Source organism: Pyrus communis, chromosome 11 (assembly GCF_041283825.1).
Source record: "Pyrus communis isolate YQ-2024b chromosome 11, ASM4128382v1, whole genome shotgun sequence".
Taxonomy (NCBI): Eukaryota; Viridiplantae; Streptophyta; class Magnoliopsida; order Rosales; family Rosaceae; genus Pyrus; species Pyrus communis.
This window is the reverse complement of record NC_142575.1, coordinates 32,237,202-32,258,767: the sequence shown is the minus strand read 5'-3', so window position 1 is coordinate 32,258,767 and position 21,566 is coordinate 32,237,202. Positions and strand designations below refer to the sequence as shown.

General features: G+C 36.6%; 3 protein-coding genes across 3 annotated transcripts; 2 read left to right on the top strand and 1 right to left on the bottom strand.

Moving 5' to 3' along the window:
* Nucleotides 1–1,112: 1,112 nt before the first annotated feature.
* LOC137743622 (sucrose synthase 3) lies at nucleotides 1,113–6,810 on the bottom strand. Its single transcript, XM_068483547.2, has 15 exons — nucleotides 6,446–6,810; nucleotides 6,203–6,335; nucleotides 5,514–5,665; nucleotides 5,204–5,396; nucleotides 4,614–4,732; nucleotides 4,274–4,490; nucleotides 3,990–4,085; nucleotides 3,733–3,906; nucleotides 3,299–3,415; nucleotides 3,057–3,223; nucleotides 2,591–2,815; nucleotides 2,179–2,500; nucleotides 1,853–2,097; nucleotides 1,628–1,766; nucleotides 1,113–1,487 (listed from the first exon to the last, which is right to left on the bottom strand). Exons 1-15 carry the CDS (start codon nucleotides 6,544–6,546, stop codon nucleotides 1,449–1,451), a joined length of 2,439 nt encoding a protein of 812 aa, XP_068339648.2. The 5' UTR covers nucleotides 6,547–6,810; the 3' UTR covers nucleotides 1,113–1,448.
* Nucleotides 6,811–10,182: 3,372 nt separating this feature from the next.
* Nucleotides 10,183–12,408, top strand: LOC137743640 (exopolygalacturonase-like). Its single transcript, XM_068483569.2, has 4 exons — nucleotides 10,183–10,650; nucleotides 10,755–11,078; nucleotides 11,181–11,684; nucleotides 12,068–12,408. The coding sequence occupies exons 1-4, from the start codon at nucleotides 10,252–10,254 to the stop codon at nucleotides 12,326–12,328; spliced, it is 1,488 nt and encodes a 495-aa protein (XP_068339670.2). The 5' UTR covers nucleotides 10,183–10,251; the 3' UTR covers nucleotides 12,329–12,408.
* Nucleotides 12,409–17,111: 4,703 nt separating this feature from the next.
* Nucleotides 17,112–19,624, top strand: LOC137741785 (proline-rich receptor-like protein kinase PERK8). The gene is made up of 6 exons (XM_088680358.1): nucleotides 17,112–17,559; nucleotides 17,739–17,905; nucleotides 18,010–18,077; nucleotides 18,156–18,291; nucleotides 18,549–18,692; nucleotides 19,547–19,624. The coding sequence occupies exons 1-6, from the start codon at nucleotides 17,112–17,114 to the stop codon at nucleotides 19,622–19,624; spliced, it is 1,041 nt and encodes a 346-aa protein (XP_088536484.1).
* The last annotated feature ends 1,942 nt before the right edge of the window (nucleotides 19,625–21,566 follow it).

Here is a 21,566-nt window from a genome sequence, read left to right as displayed (position 1 = left end):
AACATGGTATTTGAGATTGACCATTAAATATTTGAGATAAAAACATTCTGAAGTTAATATAGGTTATTCACAGAATGATAAAAATGATTGAAAACGGCCAAACTCAGAAATTATTTCTATTGATTTTCAATATTAACAACTAAAGTAAAAAGTTATGCATATCCAATGACTATTCTACCTAAAAAAAAAAAAAGAATGGGGAAAAAGAAAGACATGGAAGGAAGATCAAGAAACAAGATCGTTTGGTCAAAAAAGCTGTTTACATAAGTATGCAGCTTGTCAGCTATAATCAGGTGTCAGAAATGCGTGAAAGTGGTCATTCTGAGTCCTAACAGAGAGTATATGAGATGTCACATGCTCTGCTATGCTGAGCTTCTGCGGCTAGGGTCGAGGTCCAAAACGACTGTCTATTGCGACGTTTTGAGTTAATAATATAATATTTTTCGTAAATTTCTATTCACATTCGTACAATAACGTTTTATTGGTTTGAAATGTTATGAAAGCGGTGTACTTATTTTATGCAAGTTGTCAATTTGTTGTTGTTAAGGTGAGGATACCAGTCAGCAAGTTTGTTGAAACTCAAAAGGAAATCCCAAGGAACCAAAAAAATTCCCAAATGAGGCATCGGATTGGGTCAGTTGAACTGCATGGAGAAAGGATATAGGGTAGTCCATGGAAAGCAGACCTGAATTCAAGTGCAAGAAAACAGACATTTTTTTTGTTTTAACTAACCGATCTAACATAAATTTGAATATCATAAGATTCTTTAGTTTCATAACAATTTAGTTACACTATACTGTGAAATCGATTTTTCTAGAGTATTAAGTACACAAACATACAAATGTTTATTTTTTAAAGGATCAGCTGGAGCAGTCCAGCTTTTTGAGGACCGGAAAGACTTACATAGGCATTTCAACCTCCCTGTAAACACCGTCGTAAGATAGGGTATGGACCAATTACATGGTGTAATAAACCTTGAAATGCTATTACACCGCTCAATCAATCATACCGGCCCAACGATAGGTATTTACAGAGAATTTGTGCCACATATGCATTTGTTATGTGACCAAAAAACTGAATGCATGCATTCGAATCTGACGATTGGAAAAGGATGAAAAGTAACCGAGTGTTTTCATCTTGTTTACCAAATTCAGGTACAGGATGACAATGTCTTGCATATTATGTTAACAGTTCATAACTATATAATCGTTGAAACAGCCTCTTTGCAAAGCAAGTATAAGGCTACATACGATAAACGTTCCCCCGACCCTTGCAAAGCAAGGAGCCTTGTTCGTTTGGGGGTCACCCTTAGTCCATAACAATACAAGAGCAAGAGCTTTATTACAATCATACATACGCAACCGTAACTTTTATTTCATCTGTACAACCATATTACCTTGCGAGTTGATTGTTGCGGGCTCAAGGCCTCAGCAGCTCAGCAGTTGAACTTAATGTGCATCATCAATGGCTTCAGGAACAGATTTTGCCTGAAACAATGCAAGCATAGAGAGGTTTATGAAGGGAATTTATCAGGATCTCAAGCAAAGTGTGACATTAACTCTATCAAGATCGTCGATGGTTGTGGTTTAAAAGGCAAGAATCGGATAGAAAGCTACTAACTACTCACCAAATCACGGAACTTCAGAATGTAGAACATCTCCAGATAACGTCGGGTCTCACGCCTTTCAAGCTTCGACACATACTTCCAGAAACCATAAACGCCCGCCAATGTCATTAGCCTTTCAGAATAGATCTTCCATGTGTACCTGCAATGTTACAAAAACCCGACTGACTTCAATAACGCAGAAGCTAATACGAAGTATTAATTATACTAGTGTAAAAAGATACTAACTTTTCATAAATTCTTTGGAGGCCTGCATCTGAGATTGTATTCCAATAGTTAGGATCCTCCTTGCAACGTTGAAAGAAATCGGCCATAAGTGCAGCAGCCTTCTCAGGATGATAAGGATCGATATGAAACCCTGATACACCATGCTCAATAATCTCCGCAGGGCCACCATGGACTGTGGCGAATGTTGGAAGGCCGCAACTCATAGCCTCCACAACTGTGAGTCCAAAAGCTTCATAAAATGCAGGCTGCAATTACAAAACTAAACAACGTAAATTAAAGTAACCTGGGAGTTGTATTTGAAACAAAACGCAGAGACCCCTACGTACCTGAGCAAAAGCACCTCTTGTATCTGCTATGTAACGATAAAGCTCACCGTTACTAACTCGATTAGTTTGAGATGAAATCCATCGAAACTGACCATCTAATTTGTACTCAATCATAAGATTATGCATCTTCTCAATCTCTGCAATTTCTTCTCTATCTCGTGATTTCTTTGCATCAATGTAACCAGCAACTATGACAAGGTTTGCCAGATCCCTCAGTTTGGAACATTTAGCATAGCACTCAACCAACCCAGTCATATTTTTCACCTGGTCGAGCCTTGCCATTGAGAATATTATGGGCTTTGAACGATCGCTTAATGTGCCACTGAGCCAATAAAGAAGAAATATCACACTGTCAAGTGACTGCCACAAAATAATTGCATGTCATATTTGGTTATACTATGAAGGAACATACATATGAACATCATTCTGGTCAGGATTATAGAGCAACTCTTCTAGGGAACCATGAAGGCTGGTAAGTCTCTTTTGCTTTTCAGAGTAAGGGAAATAAATGGTCATATCTGCTCCGGGAGACACGATATTGAACTTTGGATCAAAGACATTAATTCCATGAACCACTCGGTACTGCCCAGGAAGAGTGTAAGAGCTGTGGCTCTCATACTGACCAACCGTATCCTTCCTGAAAAAACAGAGAAAAAGTTGAGCAACAAAGGAAACTAACATCAGTAGACAAAGAACAAGGTAATGATATATATTGGGACAAGAAGTTTCAACAATCCAATTGGCAAAATCAAAAGCACCATTGACACTTAAGTAATGATATAATAAGCTTATTTGTATTCCAAATAAACTAAACACAAATGAGCTGATAATCACTGTACTAAAGAAAAAGTAGAGCATCAATGTACAGGGAGACTTACGTTCCTGCAATCTCTTGGTATGTGCTGGTGATTATGAAATCTGCATTATTCATGGCAATAAGATCAGCCGTGAACTGAGTTGAGAAATGGTATTCCTCCTCAAATTTCTTCCAATATATATCTGAATTCGGATATTTTGTTTTCTCCAATGCGTGCGCAATAGTACACTGCACAGATAAAAACATCAGATAACATTCTCATTAGATAATATGATGAACTTTACAGCTGCAAACATGTCGAACCTGTGTAACTCCCATTTTATAAGCCAACAAAGATGCGACAAGATTCCCATCACTGTAATTCCCAATAATAAAATCTGGATATCCCTGTAACTCAGCAACAATTTCACCTGCAGCATCCTGAACACATGAAAAACAATGACTATATCAGATGGCAAAGTTTGAAAAGGCATGTAAGGATTAGTTAATTGGAAGAGAATATATTTCTACAGTATTCTGAATATGCAATTAGTGAAAGAAGTCATGTGCTACTTTCAAAGTAAAGGAAGTCACTTGTGGTAATGGCAGCAGTGACATCAGATGGGTTAGCAAGCTACGATAGGAATGCACGTGGACAGAAGAAAAAAATCCACTTAAGATGGTGAAAGCACATAAAGCACAAGTTGGAGATTTAGTAGTTGTCGATAATTAGAGTTTACATGTTATAAAAAATTTACCTCAGCAAAGGTCTCCAAATAAGGCCATAGGTCAAACCTTGAGATCCACTTACGAAGAATCCCTTTTTCTGATCTAAAAGGAACTCTTAAAATATGGGTGTGCTCGGTTCCAGATATTCTTTCCAGCCTCTGATTGCAAGTAGTTCCTTTCGCCTCAGGTATTAGCCTGGTCACCTTGAACCACCAAAATAATGCATGAACTTTACCTGCCAAAAAGCTACATGAAGGATTCCTACAATAAGGATAAAGACACTTACAATAAGGATTCTTGGCGTGAAATCTAATCCTTGCTTGCGAATTCTTTCGAGCATTTCTTTTTCGAGGGCGCGCACTTGGTCCAGTATATAGACAATCTGCATAAGTTATGCAAACTTTTTGTTATGTTCATTTACGGCTAACCATCTAAAACCTCAATTATAGAAGATTACAATGCATCCAGAGTGTAGGTAAAAGAGGTAATGAAACAAGACAAGGATAAACGATGAGTACTGTGAAGCCTGCTAGTCATTTAAAACGAAAGAAAAAAATCGACAAGGAATACCTGGCCACCAGTGTCGGGTAAGCCTAAAACATTTGCTTGTCCAAAGTATCCATGTGGAGACAAAATGACAACATTAAACACCATCGGTATTCTCCCAAGGAATGTCTCCAATATAGAAGGATCAGGAGCCTGAAGGATATCTAAGAGAAGATGCATCATCTCCAATACGTGTACTGCAGTATCGCCCCAACCTCGCTCAAAACCCATTCCTTGAAATCTTTACAAAGGGTCGCAGAAAAGAAAAACAACATAAGATATCAGGAATTACAACTTCAGTTGTTGATTCCATAAGGGAGTTGCAGTCTTGCACAATAACAGTATAGACATTGTCTAGGCTTACAAATATTCAAACTCAGAGTAGGGTGTCTCGGGTTGAAGCTTGGAAAGATGATCCTCAGCCTTAGCTAAAGCTGACTGAAGCTTGGATACGCTCTGTATCCGATCATTCAACATCAATGGCTACAAAAAGTTACAAAAATATAATTAATTTAAATATTTCAAGAAATCCTCATAAGAAAACATCAATTACTTTAAATACTATATATTTTTGCCACTTAGTACTATGGTCTAGTGGCATTCCCCTTCACTTGTAAGTGAGAGTTGATTCTCGCCAAAGGCGAATTTGAACCACATTATTACTAGCCCATTGTGAGGCTAAGGCCACCACCTACTAATATCGTTTGTTAAAAAAAAAAAAAAAAAAAAAAAAAAACTATATATTTTTAAGCAGTTTATATTCCATGCTTTTTATTTCTAGGGAAATATACAAATCCTTTATTAGGATGAAATAAAAAGGCTAACTCATACCATATATCAAAAAGGTCAAACTAAACAAACTGAATAAAAATAAACTGACTGTGAATTGCAAATCGGGTCACAACAAAACATAGATAAATCCTCTTTTAGGAAAGCTTTGCTCAGCAAACTTACATGGCCTTTATATTTGTGTACTCTAAGGAAATCAAGTAATGGATCCAACGATTCTCTGTTACGGAACATAATTGAAGAAAGGTGGCGGTTGAGAAATTGAACACCATTTCCTATGGATGATGATCGGGTGGGACGAGGAAAAGCAGCATTAAATGGCTCAAAGTCGAGCTCAAGTACATATTTGTCACTAGACCTGATACAAGTAGACAAAGAATCCATGTTAACTATAAAGCTCAAAAGTTTATAAGTCCATATAAACGTTAATTGTCAAAATAACAAGAAAATTATTCACAGAAAGCAGTTTACTTACTCCCCATCTACAAGTTCTTCTTTAAAGTGAAGATATTCAGAAACGGTCAATTCCTCCACACTTAGCTCATATACATTAACACGAACATAATCCCAGACACCAGGTCTTGGACGAACTGCTAAGGCCACATATGGAGGCAGAACAATGGCTTCCTGTGATCAAAATACACAACTATTATCCGTGGAAAGCTAGTTTTACAATGCAAAAATAAAACCGGATTTCAAAGGTGTAGAACAAAAGGCTTCTGAAACCATTTTCATTCAATTCTCAATAATCCATTCTATTTCTTTCTAAATTGGCCAAAAATAGCGAAAGTTCGAAACTTGACAAAATGCGTCTGCTTATCCAATGCAATGTTACACTTTTTTCTTTATTTATGTGAAAGCCCCCTCCTTTTCTGTTTAGGTTTCCACATACATTCAACAATTTACTGGAAGAACTAATTGAATTTCCGGAACTTCAATTCGCAAAAATTCATCTCAAAATTATGTTCTTCCTATGTTCAATTACAGAAAGATCACACGTAAATGATTCAAACAAAAAAACACAGCACGTATCAACTAACAAATACAGTGCAAAAATAGAATAATGAGCAAAATAATTGGAAATTATATCAGCTTTCAGTGAGAAAATAAAATCAATTAGAAAAAGTATCTGGGAAAAATGGAAAATTGGAAAATTGTACAGACCTGTGCGGATTTGAGGACTTCGCTGAAAGGTCCGGTTTTGAGCTGCTGTTTGGCTTCATCGTCGCCGATGACAATGTCGAGCTGATCGATCAGGTCGTGCGGCTGCAGTATTCTTTTCCCCTGATCCAGGTACCTTCAACCAAACCAAAACTCAGCAAAATCTAACACCACGGTGATATTTCAAAATTTTCTCGGGAAACAAACAGAGCTAAAGAAAATTTAATTCAAAGCCGCGAGGAAAACCTGGAGAGGAGGGCAACGAGTTCGTTACGGTGGTCGGAGAGAGTGTCCTCGACGCGCTCCCTGAGGCTTAAGGCGCGAGTGAACTTACGGCGATTCTCCATGATTCAATTATCTTTCTTCGTCGTCGTCGTCTTCTTCTTCTTCTTCGTCTGTGTTCTGCTAGTGTTAGATGAGAAGGGAGAACTGAAGAGAGAGCGGCAAGTGTGAGACGTGGCAACAGCAGATAAGCCTGTATTTATAAAGTAATGGAGGGAGGTGGGGCCCGAGGAGTCGGGATGCTTCTGGTGGTGCAGATCTTGTGGAGAGAGATTTATCAATGCGACCGAACACAAAATGGTACATTATATGTCATACAAATAATGAAATATATGTATTAAAAAATTAATAATTTCAAAATAATAAAATTTCTCGTTATAAAAATACGTAGTGTACTACCGCGTGCCAAATCAGAATGAAAAATTTCTCGTGGTGGCGGCTGGGTATAAAATACCGTGTGCCGAGACGGTGTGGATGGCAACTGGCAAGCAGAGAGGGATGGGGAGGGAGACGTGTGTCATCCGCCTATAGTCTCGAGACGCAGGCAAAAGCCAAAACTGTCATTTTCCTTTTGCATAACTCAAAAACACGTGTTTGTTTGTGTTTGAAACATGGAAGCGGATCGCTTCTTGAGCTTGGGGTTGAATCTCTTGATTAAAAGATCCGGATCATTGAAATTTAATTCAATAATTGTAATTATTATAACTTTTAAAAAAATTCATATGTGTAGCCGTTTGATCAAATTTCAATGGTCTGAATTATTTGTTCAGAAAACTCAACCTCTTAATCTCATGAGGGGATCCGGTTCCTTCAGAACACGTAGCTATATGTCATATGTTTTTACATAAATAGAGGAAAGTTTTTTTTTTCTTTTCAAGTGTTCATTCACTTGTATAATAATAAATGACGTATCACCTCATGTTTCGAACATATTGAAAAATCTCTCTTGATACTGCCTGCCCTTTAGTTTAGGGAAGTGATTTTTATGCTCTTTTAGCCTCTTATACGCTTCTGTTTAATCTTGACTATTGAGTCTAATTGACTTATTCAATCTAACGGTTCTAACAAAAAGAAATGTATGAGAAGTTAAAGTGCGAAAATCGTTACTTTACGAAAATGACGTGTCATTCTTATAGCGTTTGTGGTCAAATAATAAAATATAATAGACACTGTATAATTGGATGGAGATGTTATGATGATGGTTTGCGTATTTAATGCAAATTTTTGTTCTAAATGAGACTTCTCAACATGATTCTATCTTTGAACGGTTACAATAACAGTAAATTCATTTTATTTAAGCTTGGTCTAGAAATAATTATTTTATTCAGGAATCCGTTAAATTTTTGTCTTGATGTAAACTTTGATCAACGTCCTGTTTGATTTCTTGTGTTAGGCTAGTGATGTATGACCAGCGTTAGGGCAGTAAGTGACCAACTTAAATTTGTCTTGTGTTTTTGTATTCTTTTTAAATTACAATAAAATAAATATTTCAAGCAAATTTAACAAACAAAAATAATAATAATTCCAATGGCAATATAAAAATAAAAGAAATACATTAAAATCAATCTTTTGAGCAAATTTTCCCTTTAGTAATTTTATTAAAACTAATTGATTTACGACTTGGGAATACATGCATGTCTTATTAAAATTCAATACATTGATGTATAAAAATACGTCCACAACGATGTAAATGTGTACTAGAAAATACATGCACATCAAGTCGTGCGCCTAAAGTATTTGTTCCCTTGATCTACATACCTTCAACCAAAACTAAAACAGAACCATAAAACTCGTAAAAAATCCAACAACGATAGTCAAGGGTTTAATCACTTCAATACACTAACGTATAAGAACGCCTCCACAACGATATTCAAGTTCACATGAAAATACATGCACGTCAGGCCATGCAACTGCAATATTCCTTTCCCCTGCTCAACGTACCTACAAACCAAAACTAAAACAAAACCATAAAACTCATAAAAAATTCAACAACGATAGTGAAACGTTCAATCATTTTAATACATTAACTTATAAGAACGCGTTTACAACGATATATATATATATATATATATATATATCCACTTGAATCATTTGAAATCTCAATTAAGTACACTCAAGTTAGTGGTTTTGATCGAGGCACTTTGTTGTTTATATTCCAATATGATCTCTATGTGCTATGATATACTTAAAAGAGTTAATTTCACAAAAAAAAACGTTAATCCATCTATGGATAAGATCAAGATTATGATATGTAATTATTTTATACCTTTTTTTCTGCAACTTTTGCTAGTTGGAACGCCCGTCGACACTTTACGGGACCACCAGTCACTGCCATTGTCTAAAAACCATCAAAGCCCGACTGGTTTCTGGTTTTTACCCAATCAGTTTTTTAGTCTTTTTAAAATTTGTCAGAGTCGATGAAACCTTCTTTTTCAAAGATGCTATCTTGGGTTTATTGTCGAATATTCCCCACCTGTTGCCCACGATAAAGAATAAACATCTTAGACCAAAAAAATTGAGAATTTTGTAAATGTGTCAGAAACACGATTTGATATATTAAATATTATAAAAAAAATAGTTGAAATTTTTTTTTTTTTTTTTTCAATTATTCAACCACTTGTATTATATCACTTATTATACCCAACCAAGTGATGCGAGTTATTCAGCTATCATGTGGTGCAAGCTATTCGGCCAAGAAATGGAGGGTGGCACCAAGAGAGACGCGAGTGAGGTCGTAATGCAGGGGGATGGCTCTAGGTGAAATTGCGTGTGTGAGTTGTAGGGATGGTATGGTCCGGCAGGTGAGAAATGAACCCGAGTTGAATCACGAATTACATTTGCTTACACTAATTTGGGGATGAAATTTTTGATCTCGACGTCACGTGGTGCGAGCTATTTGGCGAAGCCATGTTGGTTGGAACCAAGAGAGAGATAAGTGAAGTCGTAGTGCAGCAGGATGATTTTGGTGAAATTATTTGTGTGTAGGTCGTATGAATGACATGATCTAAAACGCGACATTTCAAAATTGCTTCAATTAGAGCCTATTTAAAAGTGTTTTTTTTTTATTTTAATTGTTAAAAACATTTACGGACAACAAAAGAAAAAACTTCCATAAAAAAAATATATATATATATATTTTTTTTAATTTTCAACCTTTTTCTTTTTTAATAAAAACACTTATATGAACAAAATTATTTAGAAAAATCTTTCCAAACGGGATTTACTTGGCCCAAGTTGTGAGTCTTTGTGATTTTTGTCAAAACCAATACAAATGATCATCTCAAAGCCTCAATGCCGAGTTCTAAATCATGAATCATTTGGGCCTACTTTGGCCCAAGTTTGTAAAAAAGCTGAACTACCATATTTTTCGTATCACATTTCTAATGAACGTAAAGCTCATTAGCACATGGTACAAATGTAGTATAAAAAATATGATAAAAATAACATTTTTGCTGCAAATCGGAAAGTGTAGGATTTTCTTTTGAATAAGTGGTGTAGGGGATCACAAAACAACCAAATAGGTTAATAACCAAAGAAAAAACAACCAAATAGGTCTTCGTTTACTATTTTTTACATGACTAAACATAGATTTACCGTTGCAATTAAACAATAAAATCGCGTTCTGTTTGAGATCTTTTTGCGGTTGGAGCTTCTAAAAATAGATGGAGATTGATATATAGAGGCCCGCATCGTCCATTCTTGTAATAAAGCAAAAATAAAAAAGTTTTAAAAAAAAAAAAGTTAAAAAAAAAAAATCTGTACATAGAAAGATGTCTATGGGATTGAGGTTGCCAAATATGCGGGGCATTGCAAGAAGAGCATCAGCCAAGGCTGTGTTTCTTCTCGGCTTCGCTTTGCTTTCTTGCGTGGCCCAATCTACATCCCGTGGACATCTTTATAGGGGTGGTGCCCGCCGGAGCGTTCTCGACGCCACCAATAGGAAAGTGTTTGATGTCATGGCCTTCGGTGCTAAGACCGAAGAACAGATGAAAGGAGGAGGTAACAAGGCTAATGTTGTTGGCAAGTTGAGTGTACAGGAACTGCCCGGTGGAGGTATACCAGGCCTCCCCGGTGGTTCTGCGGAGGAGAGTTTTGCTGATGAGAAGATTGATGAATCGGGACCGGATGAAACCGGAGCGGGTGAAAGCCCTGAAGAGGAAAATGGATCGGTGAGATTCTAGAAATCGATAACACAATTTCAATTCAATGCTATATCTCGTTATTCAGTAATTTGAATTCACGGATTGATAACACAATATTATGTTGTATGTAGGCATTCATCCGGACATGGGTAGCCGCATGCAGAGGAAACTACAGTGGTCCAACTAAGGTTGTGATCCCCAAAGGAACATTCTTGACAGGACCTGTGGTGTTCCAAGGGCCATGCAACAGCTCAACTGAGCCCATCGTCGTTGAAGTTCAAGGATATGTCAAAGCCAGCACTGATCTCAGTCAATACTCCTCTCCCGAGTGGTTTACATTTGAGTTGGTTGACGGCTTGATCATCACCGGTGACGGAACTTTTGACGGGCAAGGTCAGGATGTATGGAAAACCAGAGACAACAAGGAATCCAACAGCGCTTCTAATCCCCCATCGGTGAGCTATCTAGCGTAACATCTCCGATTATGTTCTCAAATTTCGAGTTATATTTTAAGTGACGGTGACCATTTCTTTGATTCAATTGTTGCATGCATGCAGTCACTTAAATTCAACAAAGTAAACAACACCCTGATCGAAGGGTTCACATCCTTAAACAGCAAATTCTTCCACCTACACATGTTCGGCTGCAAAAATGTGACAATGAGCAATCTCCACCTCATTGCTCCTGGAGATAGCCCTAACACAGATGGCCTGCACATCAGCACTTCGAGCCAAATCAAAGTGCTTAACAGCGTTATGGCAACTGGCGATGACTGCGTTTCCATCGGCCAAGGCTCTCATGATATCACCGTTAAGAACGTCACCTGTGGTCCAGGACATGGCATCAGCATCGGGAGCCTCGGAAAGTACGCTGACGAACTGAGCGTCAGTCAGATTCTCGTGAGCAACTGCACATTGAGAAACACCACCAACGGTGCCAGAATCAAGACTTGGGCTGGCGAAAGTGCAGGAGAAGCGACCGGAATCATCTACGAAGACATTATCATGGACCAAGTTCAAAACCCTGTTGTCATAGATCAGAACTACGGTGCCAAGAAGAAGGTAAAGAAAAACATCTTTGGAAATAAAAAGATGGTAGTGTCAGGAAATAAAAAGAGGGTAGGAGCAGGATTAGAAAAGAAGGTAGGAGCAGGATTAAAAAAGAAGGTAGGAGCAGGATTAAAAAAGCAGGTACGCATGCATGCACACGTAAATAATAATTAAACTAATGCTACTTAATTTCATTAAAAGGATCAAATTAATTCACTTTTAAACTTGCTTAATTTATTTAGGCACTGCAAGGTGGAAGAAAAAGAGCGTACGTATTCATGTTCATGCGCAGTTCATGCATAATTAGTGATTCAATTAATCTTTGCACCAACTTTAAGTTAATTAATCGTTATTTATTGTATGTAACTTATTGTTTTGGTAATGCATGCATGCAGCAAGGAGCTGGACCACCTTCTGGACCAGCATCAAAGTGGAAGATCAGCGACGTTCACTTCAGAAACATTAGGGGCACCTCAGCCAGAAACGTAGCCGTTTCGTTAGCTTGCAGCTCTGCAAACCCATGCGAGGGTGTTGAGTTGACCGACATTAACTTTTCCTACCAGGGCACCAGTATGAAAAGCACGGCGCTTACATCTGAGTGTTTCAACGCCAAGATTACATCAAAGGGCGTACAGAACCCACCACTCTGCCGTTAAATTAGTTATCGATAAATAAACTCGATCATCTCTGTGTACAAGATATAAATACTCAATATTAAGGAAATATGTTAACTAAACATCTGTGTACTTAATGGTACCGATCGATTCTTCTTCTTCTTTCTCTGTCCACTGCGATTTCTCTCGACCTATGTATATATGCACGTACTATATATATTCATGTTATATAGTAAACTTTACGCAGTAACAATATGGATCTGATCACTTATATATAATATCCCATATCTAATAATAGTAGCGGAGCCAATGCAGTGGCATTGACATCCAATGGCGGATCCAAGAAATTTTATTTAGGAGGTCAGTAAGAAAACCTTGCGTAGCATCCAAAATTTTTTGGACGAAATAATATGCAAATTGGCAGGTCATCGAGTCTCGGTAAGCCTGAGGTCATATACTAAGTCATATTGCAAGCTTGTTGGTAGATGCCAACAACTTCCGAGCGATCATGTCAACTGATGTCAATAGTTTAGGAGCAAAAGTTGGTGGAGACAAAGAGGGATAAACATTATATCTTGGTGTACTTGCTAGTGAAATTAACATTAATTTTACCCGTTGTAACTGCTTCTGTTGAAAAAGCTTTTTCGGTGATGAATGTTGTGAAGAATCCACACTGTAATAGGATGTGTGATGAATGGTTGAATGATAGTTTGGTTGTGTGCACTGAAAAAATGTATTTGATTCTATTGATAAGGATTTTGTGATACAACGTTGCCAAAATATGAGAACACCTCGTCGACAATTATAAATGGAAGTATGCTCAATTTTCTAAAGTAATTTTTTGACCCCATCGTTATAAATTCATGACTCCACTACTGTCTGATAATGCCAAGTTTGCTCAAAATATAAGATCCTAATATTGCCGGTTAAGTATTGTCTGTAAATTATTTATGGTCTAGTGTTTTTGTGTTGGGTCTCAGTGTTAATCAAAAGAAGAAAAAGGGAAGCCCCTAACGACACCACTTTCTTAACCTAGTCAAATTTTGTTCATATAAACGTTTAACACTTTAAAACTGTCATTACGCATTTCAAATATATAATCACAAAGTAAAATTCGTATAAAGAGAAATATAAATGCATGATGAATTTTTTTGCGTGCCCAGACAAATTTTTTTTCATAAATACAATGTTCTTCTGCTAATTGTATTAATCAAAACAATGTTGTTGCACTATGCTATATAGTTAATATGTAATGCTAGAGAGATCATATATTTAAATTATATTTTGTAGATTACAAAATGTGGCAATTCATGTTTGGATTCTTTATTTAAATTATTAAAGAATGTATCCAATCATCAACTGTCATATCACGTGGTCTAATAACATGGCCTCTTTATCATTTTCCATAGTTAATTAGCACAAAAATTAGAGTGGGTAATATTAGGGAGACCATATTTTGTGAAAAAAACCTAAACTATCCCTCTAATAGAGGTAGAGTCCACAACACAAGTAGGTTCCCTAGTTCAAATGTGGTTTACAAAATGTGATCTCTCAAGCATTTGCAAAAAGTGGAGATAATGTGTGAAAGAAAAAATTAGATAACATATTTTAGCTCGTTGGACCATACCATGTCCATATGTAGTATGTTAATATGTTAATGAAGTGTGATGACATTAGTATGAATGTATGGGGAATATTGACATTAGTACCAAGTGGAATATCTTGCAAATAAAAATTAAACTTTTCACAGTAGACTAATCAGGGGAGCTAGTCAACTAGATACAAGTTTGCCAGCTATGAAAACACAATTCCAAGAAATAAACTTAATTAACTAGAATGTCCAACTAACAACTTTTACCCATATATATCTCACAACATGAATTCACAAACTTGAACACATTCACATTCAATAAGTTCATTATGCAAATTAATAACTACATACGCAAGCAAGTTAGGGGGAAGTGTACACAATAGGTTTTGACCAGAAAAATCCCTAACTAATTTAAAAGAAACTGGGGACTTCAAGGAGTCCAGTGCACTAGTGTAAAATAAGGTTCATATAAAGTTAACCACAATAAGCTAAATTCTCAGACCTATTCTAAAGAGTAACTTGTACCTTTGTGCAACCTTATATTACACTAGCTGGAGTACTTTTCAGACTTTAGGAAAGCAACTTCATCCGTTGAGCTCATCACCTTGTGGCATCGAGACGAAGCATGAACCATGCAAATAATATGAAGATATGAAAGAGACATGCAACTATGAATTCAAATGCTGACCAGTCAGTTTCTTCAATCAAACAGTTGAAAAGAAGAAATTAATTTAGAATCCAAAACTAAGGTCTACATGAAGATTTGAAAATAAGTTTAACTATGAACAGTGCAAAAAATTTCAGAAATGATGTAGAAGAGTTCGCACAAGATTTAATGCATGAAAAAGGTGGTTGGAGCTAGGGTTTGTGAAGAACACAAGGAGGAGGCTTGGGGAGCTTAAAACACTATTGAAAATATAATTTTTCTAACCTAGGAGGAAATGAGATCCTCCAACCCTATTAAAATTAACCAAGATATTTTTGTTTGTAGCAACCAAATACACTGCAAGACATGTGTCAAATGCAAAAACATATGAAAAGATCAATGGTGAAAGACTAATTCTCGGGCAAAAGGTGTTGGGTCATCCCATGTGGGTTTTCTAAAAATGTGTGCCAAAAATCATGTGCAAAATACACGTAGAATTTACATCGTACATCGTACAGTCATAAATCATTGTAAATTTTTTTATTTAAAATTGAATCTAAATAGTACTTGATGAAAACTGGCCGCACGATATATGATGAACGACATGATTGGAGGATCCTCGGGATCCTCACAAAGAGGATCTAGAGAGGATCCTCATTCGCATAAGAAATTTAAACGTGAAATGCATATGGATATACAAACCTCACTTGAGTTGAGGCAGCACCATTTACACTTTGATTTTTCATAACTCAGACTTCAATACCAAGTATCCTAGGGTGTGTTTGTTTGGGTTCACTAGCCCTCACTGGATTGGACTACATTAAAAATTACTGTAGTCCCGTGTTTGGTAATCCCAGGGACTAGTTTTAGTGGGATTAAACGGGATTCGCCTCGACTAGAGACCTCGTTAGAGGTTCTTAGCGAAACCCCCCAAAATACAGTGGACTGCTAAGCCTTTCCTTCGTCTGCTTCATCTGTTCACTGTTCATCGTAATCAACGACCTCGACGTCAAATCCTCCACTCCTTCCTTGCATGGATCTTCTTTTCTCTCCCTGCTCTATCTCATTACCACCCACCCCTAAATCCCAAAATCGAATTAGCACCCATCGATGGGTCGATTCGATCTGAGGCCCAGATCGATGCCGGCGCCACCCCACTCTATTTCCCAAGGTCATCTCCCGCTCTTTCTATCTAAGTCTCGACGATGGCTACCACCGCCGTAGCACCGCGCCAGCTCGCTCAGAAGGAGGTTGAATTCATATGATGTTGGCCGCGAAGTCCATCTGGGCACGAAGAACTGATATTTTCAGATGGAAAGATGTAATGCCATATATCCTTAATCTTCCTCAGATTTGCTTATTTTTTTGGTAATATAATATGAATTTCAGCTTTTTGAATATGTTTCGTTTGGTTTAATGCTATTTGCAATGGTGGTTCTTTCTAATTTAAGCTGAGATTATAGAAAGCCCCATTTTCTGGGTTTGTATATATATGTATATATATACACACATATACATACACGCACACATATATGTATGTATATGTTTTTGCTAGATCTGATGTATGGCTTTTGTATTATTTGTTCTTGTTGGTATATTTCCTTATTCGCAAAACCCACATTGATTCTTTTGTGTAAATTTGATATTTTTGGGGAAAAATTGTGATGGGTTGCTTTGTTGTGGATGGGTTTTTGTTTAAATGTGAAACAAATTATCAATTGTTGGTTCTGAAATCTCAAGAATTTGCAATATCTAGTATGGTAGATGACACTGGTGGCAATTGCTAGAAGAAGAAAGGAGGTTGGATTAAATACGGTATTTGAGTGACACCAACATACTTTGAACATGGAGAAGATGAAATGTTTAACAGGAATAACGTTAATATTTGGTTGAAATTGAAGTTGAAGAAAATAAAATATTTTGTAATATATCATGGGTTTTTTTTTTATTTTTTTATTATCCTGCTTCTTAGTCCGACACTACACAAAACGCTTCACTAAACTAGTCCAACTTAGTCTAGTCTAAGCCAGTCCAACTTAGTTCCTAAAGCTAGTCCAGTCCGAGACAGTCTAGTGCAACAAACGCACCCCTAAAGTCTAATCTAATGAAAATTGATCTAAAGAGCTTATGTGATTAATATGTGATTACAAGTTTTGACAAGGATAACCAAATACTACTCAGTCGACTTCACAATATTGGTGATCAAATTTAAAACTTAAAAGCAAACGGCCGGAACACTCAGTAATCAAAGAAGCTATAAGACAATATTCCTGCAGCCGTCGGTCCTACCAAGGAATAGTTAACCACGTCTTTCTTGGTTTTAGGTGGCAATAACTAAAAATCTAGCTCGATTTATACGAAAAAAGTAAATGATTTAATTTCTGATTATTGAACAGTACCCCAGTGATCATTTCCAACTTATAGAAACTGGTCCACTGCAACGCAATGCGTCTCATGTACCGAGTGTTGATCAGGAATCCATTTTTGTATTTACCTTCTTACATGAACCGACGATAAGCTCTGGAAGGGATCGTGAGCAACATTGCAGGAGGAGTAGGAGAAGAAAATTGAATAGATCAATAGGGAACATGACGCTGGAGGCACATCAAGAAAGTGATCAAAAGGTTCTAGATGAGGCTTCTCTGCATAACTACAATAATTCTTCAAGAAGATTCAGTGATCAGCCTGATTTGGTGCTAGGGCTACCCCTAAAGGTGAGCTGGGAAACAGTTGAAGAGATGACATTTGGGTTTAGGACAAGGATTCTTGCTGATGAGAAGAGTGACTATTCGGTGTATGAGGGATTCTGGGAGCCTGTTTACGGGTCACAAGTAATGGTGATGAGATACAACACGACTGCTTGTACTAATACTTCTCCTGGTAATAGTAGGGGCGTTCTTGAAGCTGAAAAGAAAGCGGCCTTGTCTATGCATCACAAGAATATATTGAGCCTCGCTGGTTACTGCAATTGTGACAATACTATGATTCTCATATTTCCCTCTGCGAAAAGAGGCTCGTTGGAAACAAACCACTATGGTAAATTAGTAATTAAGTTTCATCATAATCATGTTAACGGTTAGTTGTTATTAGCAGTTCAAAAGCGTGATTGACTATTTTAGAGTGTCAATAAAATTAACCACCCTAATTATATTTGTAATTCACCATGTTTGTTTACTTAATCAATATATGTTGCATTACTGTTACTGCAGGCACAGGTTCTGTAGCAAAACACTTGATATTGACATTTCAAGATAGACTGAAGATAGCAATAGAAATTGCCCGCGGGGTTCGATATATGCATGAAGAATGTCCTCAGGGCCCTATTGTTCACGGCGAATTACTCATCAGCAATATTTTTCTGCAACGTGATTTATGTCCGCTGGTGAAATTTCAAAATTAATTAGTCCAAATTTTCATTTGATTTATTTTCACATTATATATTGAGGATGCTTTGTCTAATTTTAATCAACTGTGTGCTTGTAATAGATCTCTGGCTTCGGGAAAGCTACATGGCTTCATCTTAAGCAATTATCAAAACCAATCCCCAACCAAAAGTATGCATAAATCTATATTTAATAGCTTAATAGTTTCCTCATGTACGTTGACTCGTTATATATTTTGGTGTTTATAAGGTTTTCCCTCCGCGATTATATAGACCTGGAATCATGTGTTCGATTAAAATCCGACATCTTCTCCTATGGAATCTTGCTTTTGAGGCTGTTTTGCAAAACATCTGTGCCACGGGACGACAAAACTTTAATTGAATGGGTCAGTAAATTAAGCTATTTTCCTTTATAGGCTGCATACTTGCATCAATATCTCAAGTCAATCATTCATGCATTGTTACGATATCTCAAGTCAATCATTCATGCATTGTTACGAGCTTTAACTTCGCATATAATAATGTGACTGACTTAAAATATCATCACAGCAGCATCTCATTGTATGAAAGTTCTTCTCCATTCGGAGATGACTTTGTTTTTACATGTCAGTACTTAATATTGATCTTTGGCTTATATATATAGGCCCGTCCATTGTTGATGAAAGGAGCATTCCACGAGTTATTAGATGAAAAGTGGGACGTAGACATACATGAAATGTTTCGAGTTATGTATACTGCATCTCAGTGCACAGAGACGAGTCCAGATTTGCGACCATGCATGAGCGAGGTATTTCATTAAATCTCTACATATATATTATATATTCTCTAGGGACGGATCCGTAACAGCATTTTTTTAAACAATTTTTTACACATATTTATGTGGGATCCACTTTGTAATGTATTTCAACGAGTCGAATTGTCTATCTTTTAAAACATCATTCATAAATCATTCTTAAAAAAATTAGATAAATCCAAAAACATTAAGACATTCATTTGTAGTTTAGGAAAATCACTAACACGATTCTATAAAGAAATCCCCCTTAATCCAATGGTCATATAGTTTCGATTTGGGTGATTTTTGGTAGACCTAGAAGATGTGAGAATGTGAAAGTAAAAAGAGTCCCGCATTGGAGAAATTAAGGATAAACATTGCAAGGGCTTATAACATGTTGAGCTACTTCCCATATTGCCGATTGATTTTATGGTGGAACCCCAACTTTCTTCATGGTATAAGAGTAAGTTATCCTATGTGTGAAGCTCAATGCCACACGTACTCCTCGTCACCCCATTTGTGTTATCCATGTGTTAGACTTGAAAATTCGTCATGTTTGTGTTATTTATGTGTTAGACTTGAAAATTCGTCACACGTTAGAAAATGTGTTTGAGAATGAATCCCACATTGATGGGATAAGGGACCTTACATGAGCTTATGAGTAAGTTGATCTATTTCCCATATTGCCAATTAGTTTTATAGTGGAACCCCAACTTTCTTTATGATATCGTTGAAATACATTATAAAGTGAGCTCTACAAAGATGTGTAAAAAATTATGTAAAAGAAGAGGTGCCACGAATCCAACCATTCTCTATAAACGTGTTTAATTGCTGATAATTGGTGTGTTTTTTCCCTCTCTATATTTCAGATTCTAGCTTATCTGAAAGGGGAAAAAAAACTTAATGTGATGCAATCATCGTCTTCATCATTATATAACATTCCATAAAAGATGGAGGAATAAGAGTTTTGTTGCAGTGGATACTCAATCAAGTTCAATTGGTATTGGCATATTATATATATTCATGCAATACCCCGAGGATGGATGCTATCAAAACAAGAATTATTAATGTCATTTGTGCCTTATTCATCGACCAAATTTTCAATAAAAATTAATAATTTGTATGTAAGACTGTCTTGTACTGAAAGAGTGGTCAGCAATAAACAGACGAAAAAATGGTGGAACAAATGAAAGTTAGCGAGCTATAATATTTCTTGTAATGTTTTATGGATAAAATTGGAGCAATGTACCTGAATTTTGCTATCTGAATTTTGCCCAATTGGAGCTTTGGTTTTGAACAAAAAATTTATGAGTATTGGTCGCTGAATTTGTTATCATTTGGAACAATCGTCTTTTTGACTAATTCCATTATAAATCTCATCCAAAGTGAAGAGTTTAAGGAGGCAAAAAATGGATGGAAACAAAGTTACCCAAAATAACTATTACTCCATATTATTACAAGTTCAAGATCAATGATTCGATACTCACGAATTAAAAATTCAGGAACCAAAGATTTAATTGAGCAAAAATTAATGACAATTGCTACTATTATCTCTCTCTCTCTCTCTCTCTCTCTCTCTATATATATATATATATTTTTTTTTTTTTTTTTTCTTTTTTTCTCTGGTCATTTTCGAATTGATGTTTGGACTGGCTTCAACACATGTATACAAATTCACGAGGCAACTTGAAAAGTCAGCAGTGCTTGGTCTATTCATTGTGGCAATTAGTCGAAGTTTCAACCACACAAAGATGATAAACTAATTTCCAATCTTATGAATAAAAACATATCGATTAGACATCAGATATTTCATATTAATTTGTGCTTTCAAGGTGAATTATTATGGCCCGTTGGGGTGGAACTTGCCCTATAATTTTGACATAAATAAAAAATGACGATGAATCTCTTATTTATTTTTTATACAACCGATCACTTTAATGTCTTATTTTAAATCCCATTAACATAAGCCAACAGATGCTTAATCTGGACGAAGGTATATTCTTACTCCAAAGCAGCCAAACTAAAGCTGAAAAGAAAAGGCCAGAGAGTCAAGAGACCTTTTTCCATCTTCTTAATTGTAAGATGGAATCATGGAATCTTCTTATTTTATCCTTGGAGACTTGCACTATTCAAATGGTTGGTCTTTTTCTTCCATTTTCTTATTTTAATTAATCTGCTAATAGTTATTTTTTTAAGGAAACGATAGGATTTTGTTAATGAAAGAGAAAGTGTTACAAGTTGGCCAAATTCTAGACCAATTTGGTTATGGGCCCATAGTTGCCCATACAATTTGAAATGAGTCGCATTCAATATCAAGTCGTTGAAAACCCCTTATTGCCGCCATTGCCACACTTTCTCGGAGAGCTAGGGCCTCTGCCTGCAAATGTGAGAGGACATCTTGAAAGCTCTTACATGCAGCTTCCACAAAAATCTAGAGGAAACGCAAATGATGATCCTCTCCCCCACCAACATTTCACTCAAAGTCCCATGCACTTTGGGCAGCCAGAGGGCACCGCTGTCCATTTCTGGGTGACGGTGTTGCCAAACAAATCATCATAAAACCATCAAACTGGGCTGGGGCATGCTCTGAAATCTCCTTTACCCAATCTCTTATTGACAATAATGGTGCAAAGCTTGGGTGGATACCAAAAGGAGAGGATAACCAAGCACATTTAGCAGAGTGCCATTCTTTCGAGAGATGAGCAGTTGTCTCCTCATTTGAGTTGCATAAGACACACGAAGGATCAACCTCAATACAAGGCTTTCGGAAATTGGATCTTGTGGGGATAATGTTGTGACATAGCATCTAGATTCCTACTTTTACTTTCAAAGGGATCGATGCTTTCCAAATCTTAAACCAAAGACCATTAAAAGGGTTGGCATAGGAAG

What these genes read in the sequence shown, in the direction of transcription:
- LOC137743622 (XM_068483547.2), bottom strand. Translation starts at nt 6,546, where the DNA reads ATGGAGAATCGCCGTAAGTTCACTCGCGCCTTAAGCCTCAGGGAGCGC. An exon ending in TCACGCCAAGAATCCTTATT is followed by an intron (nt 3,907 to 3,989) that starts GTAAGTGTCTTT and finishes TGGTGGTTCAAG; the next exon opens with GTGACCAGGCTAATACCTGA. An exon ending in ATTTGGAGACCTTTGCTGAG is followed by an intron (nt 3,416 to 3,732) that starts GTAAATTTTTTA and finishes TCATGTGTTCAG; the next exon opens with GATGCTGCAGGTGAAATTGT.
- LOC137743640 (XM_068483569.2), top strand. Translation starts at nt 10,252, where the DNA reads ATGTCTATGGGATTGAGGTTGCCAAATATGCGGGGCATTGCAAGAAGA. An exon ending in CTGAAGAGGAAAATGGATCG is followed by an intron (nt 10,651 to 10,754) that starts GTGAGATTCTAG and finishes TGTTGTATGTAG; the next exon opens with GCATTCATCCGGACATGGGT. An exon ending in GCGCTTCTAATCCCCCATCG is followed by an intron (nt 11,079 to 11,180) that starts GTGAGCTATCTA and finishes GCATGCATGCAG; the next exon opens with TCACTTAAATTCAACAAAGT.
- LOC137741785 (XM_088680358.1), top strand. Translation starts at nt 17,112, where the DNA reads ATGACGCTGGAGGCACATCAAGAAAGTGATCAAAAGGTTCTAGATGAG. An exon ending in AACGTGATTTATGTCCGCTG is followed by an intron (nt 17,906 to 18,009) that starts GTGAAATTTCAA and finishes TGCTTGTAATAG; the next exon opens with ATCTCTGGCTTCGGGAAAGC. An exon ending in AAACCAATCCCCAACCAAAA is followed by an intron (nt 18,078 to 18,155) that starts GTATGCATAAAT and finishes GGTGTTTATAAG; the next exon opens with GTTTTCCCTCCGCGATTATA.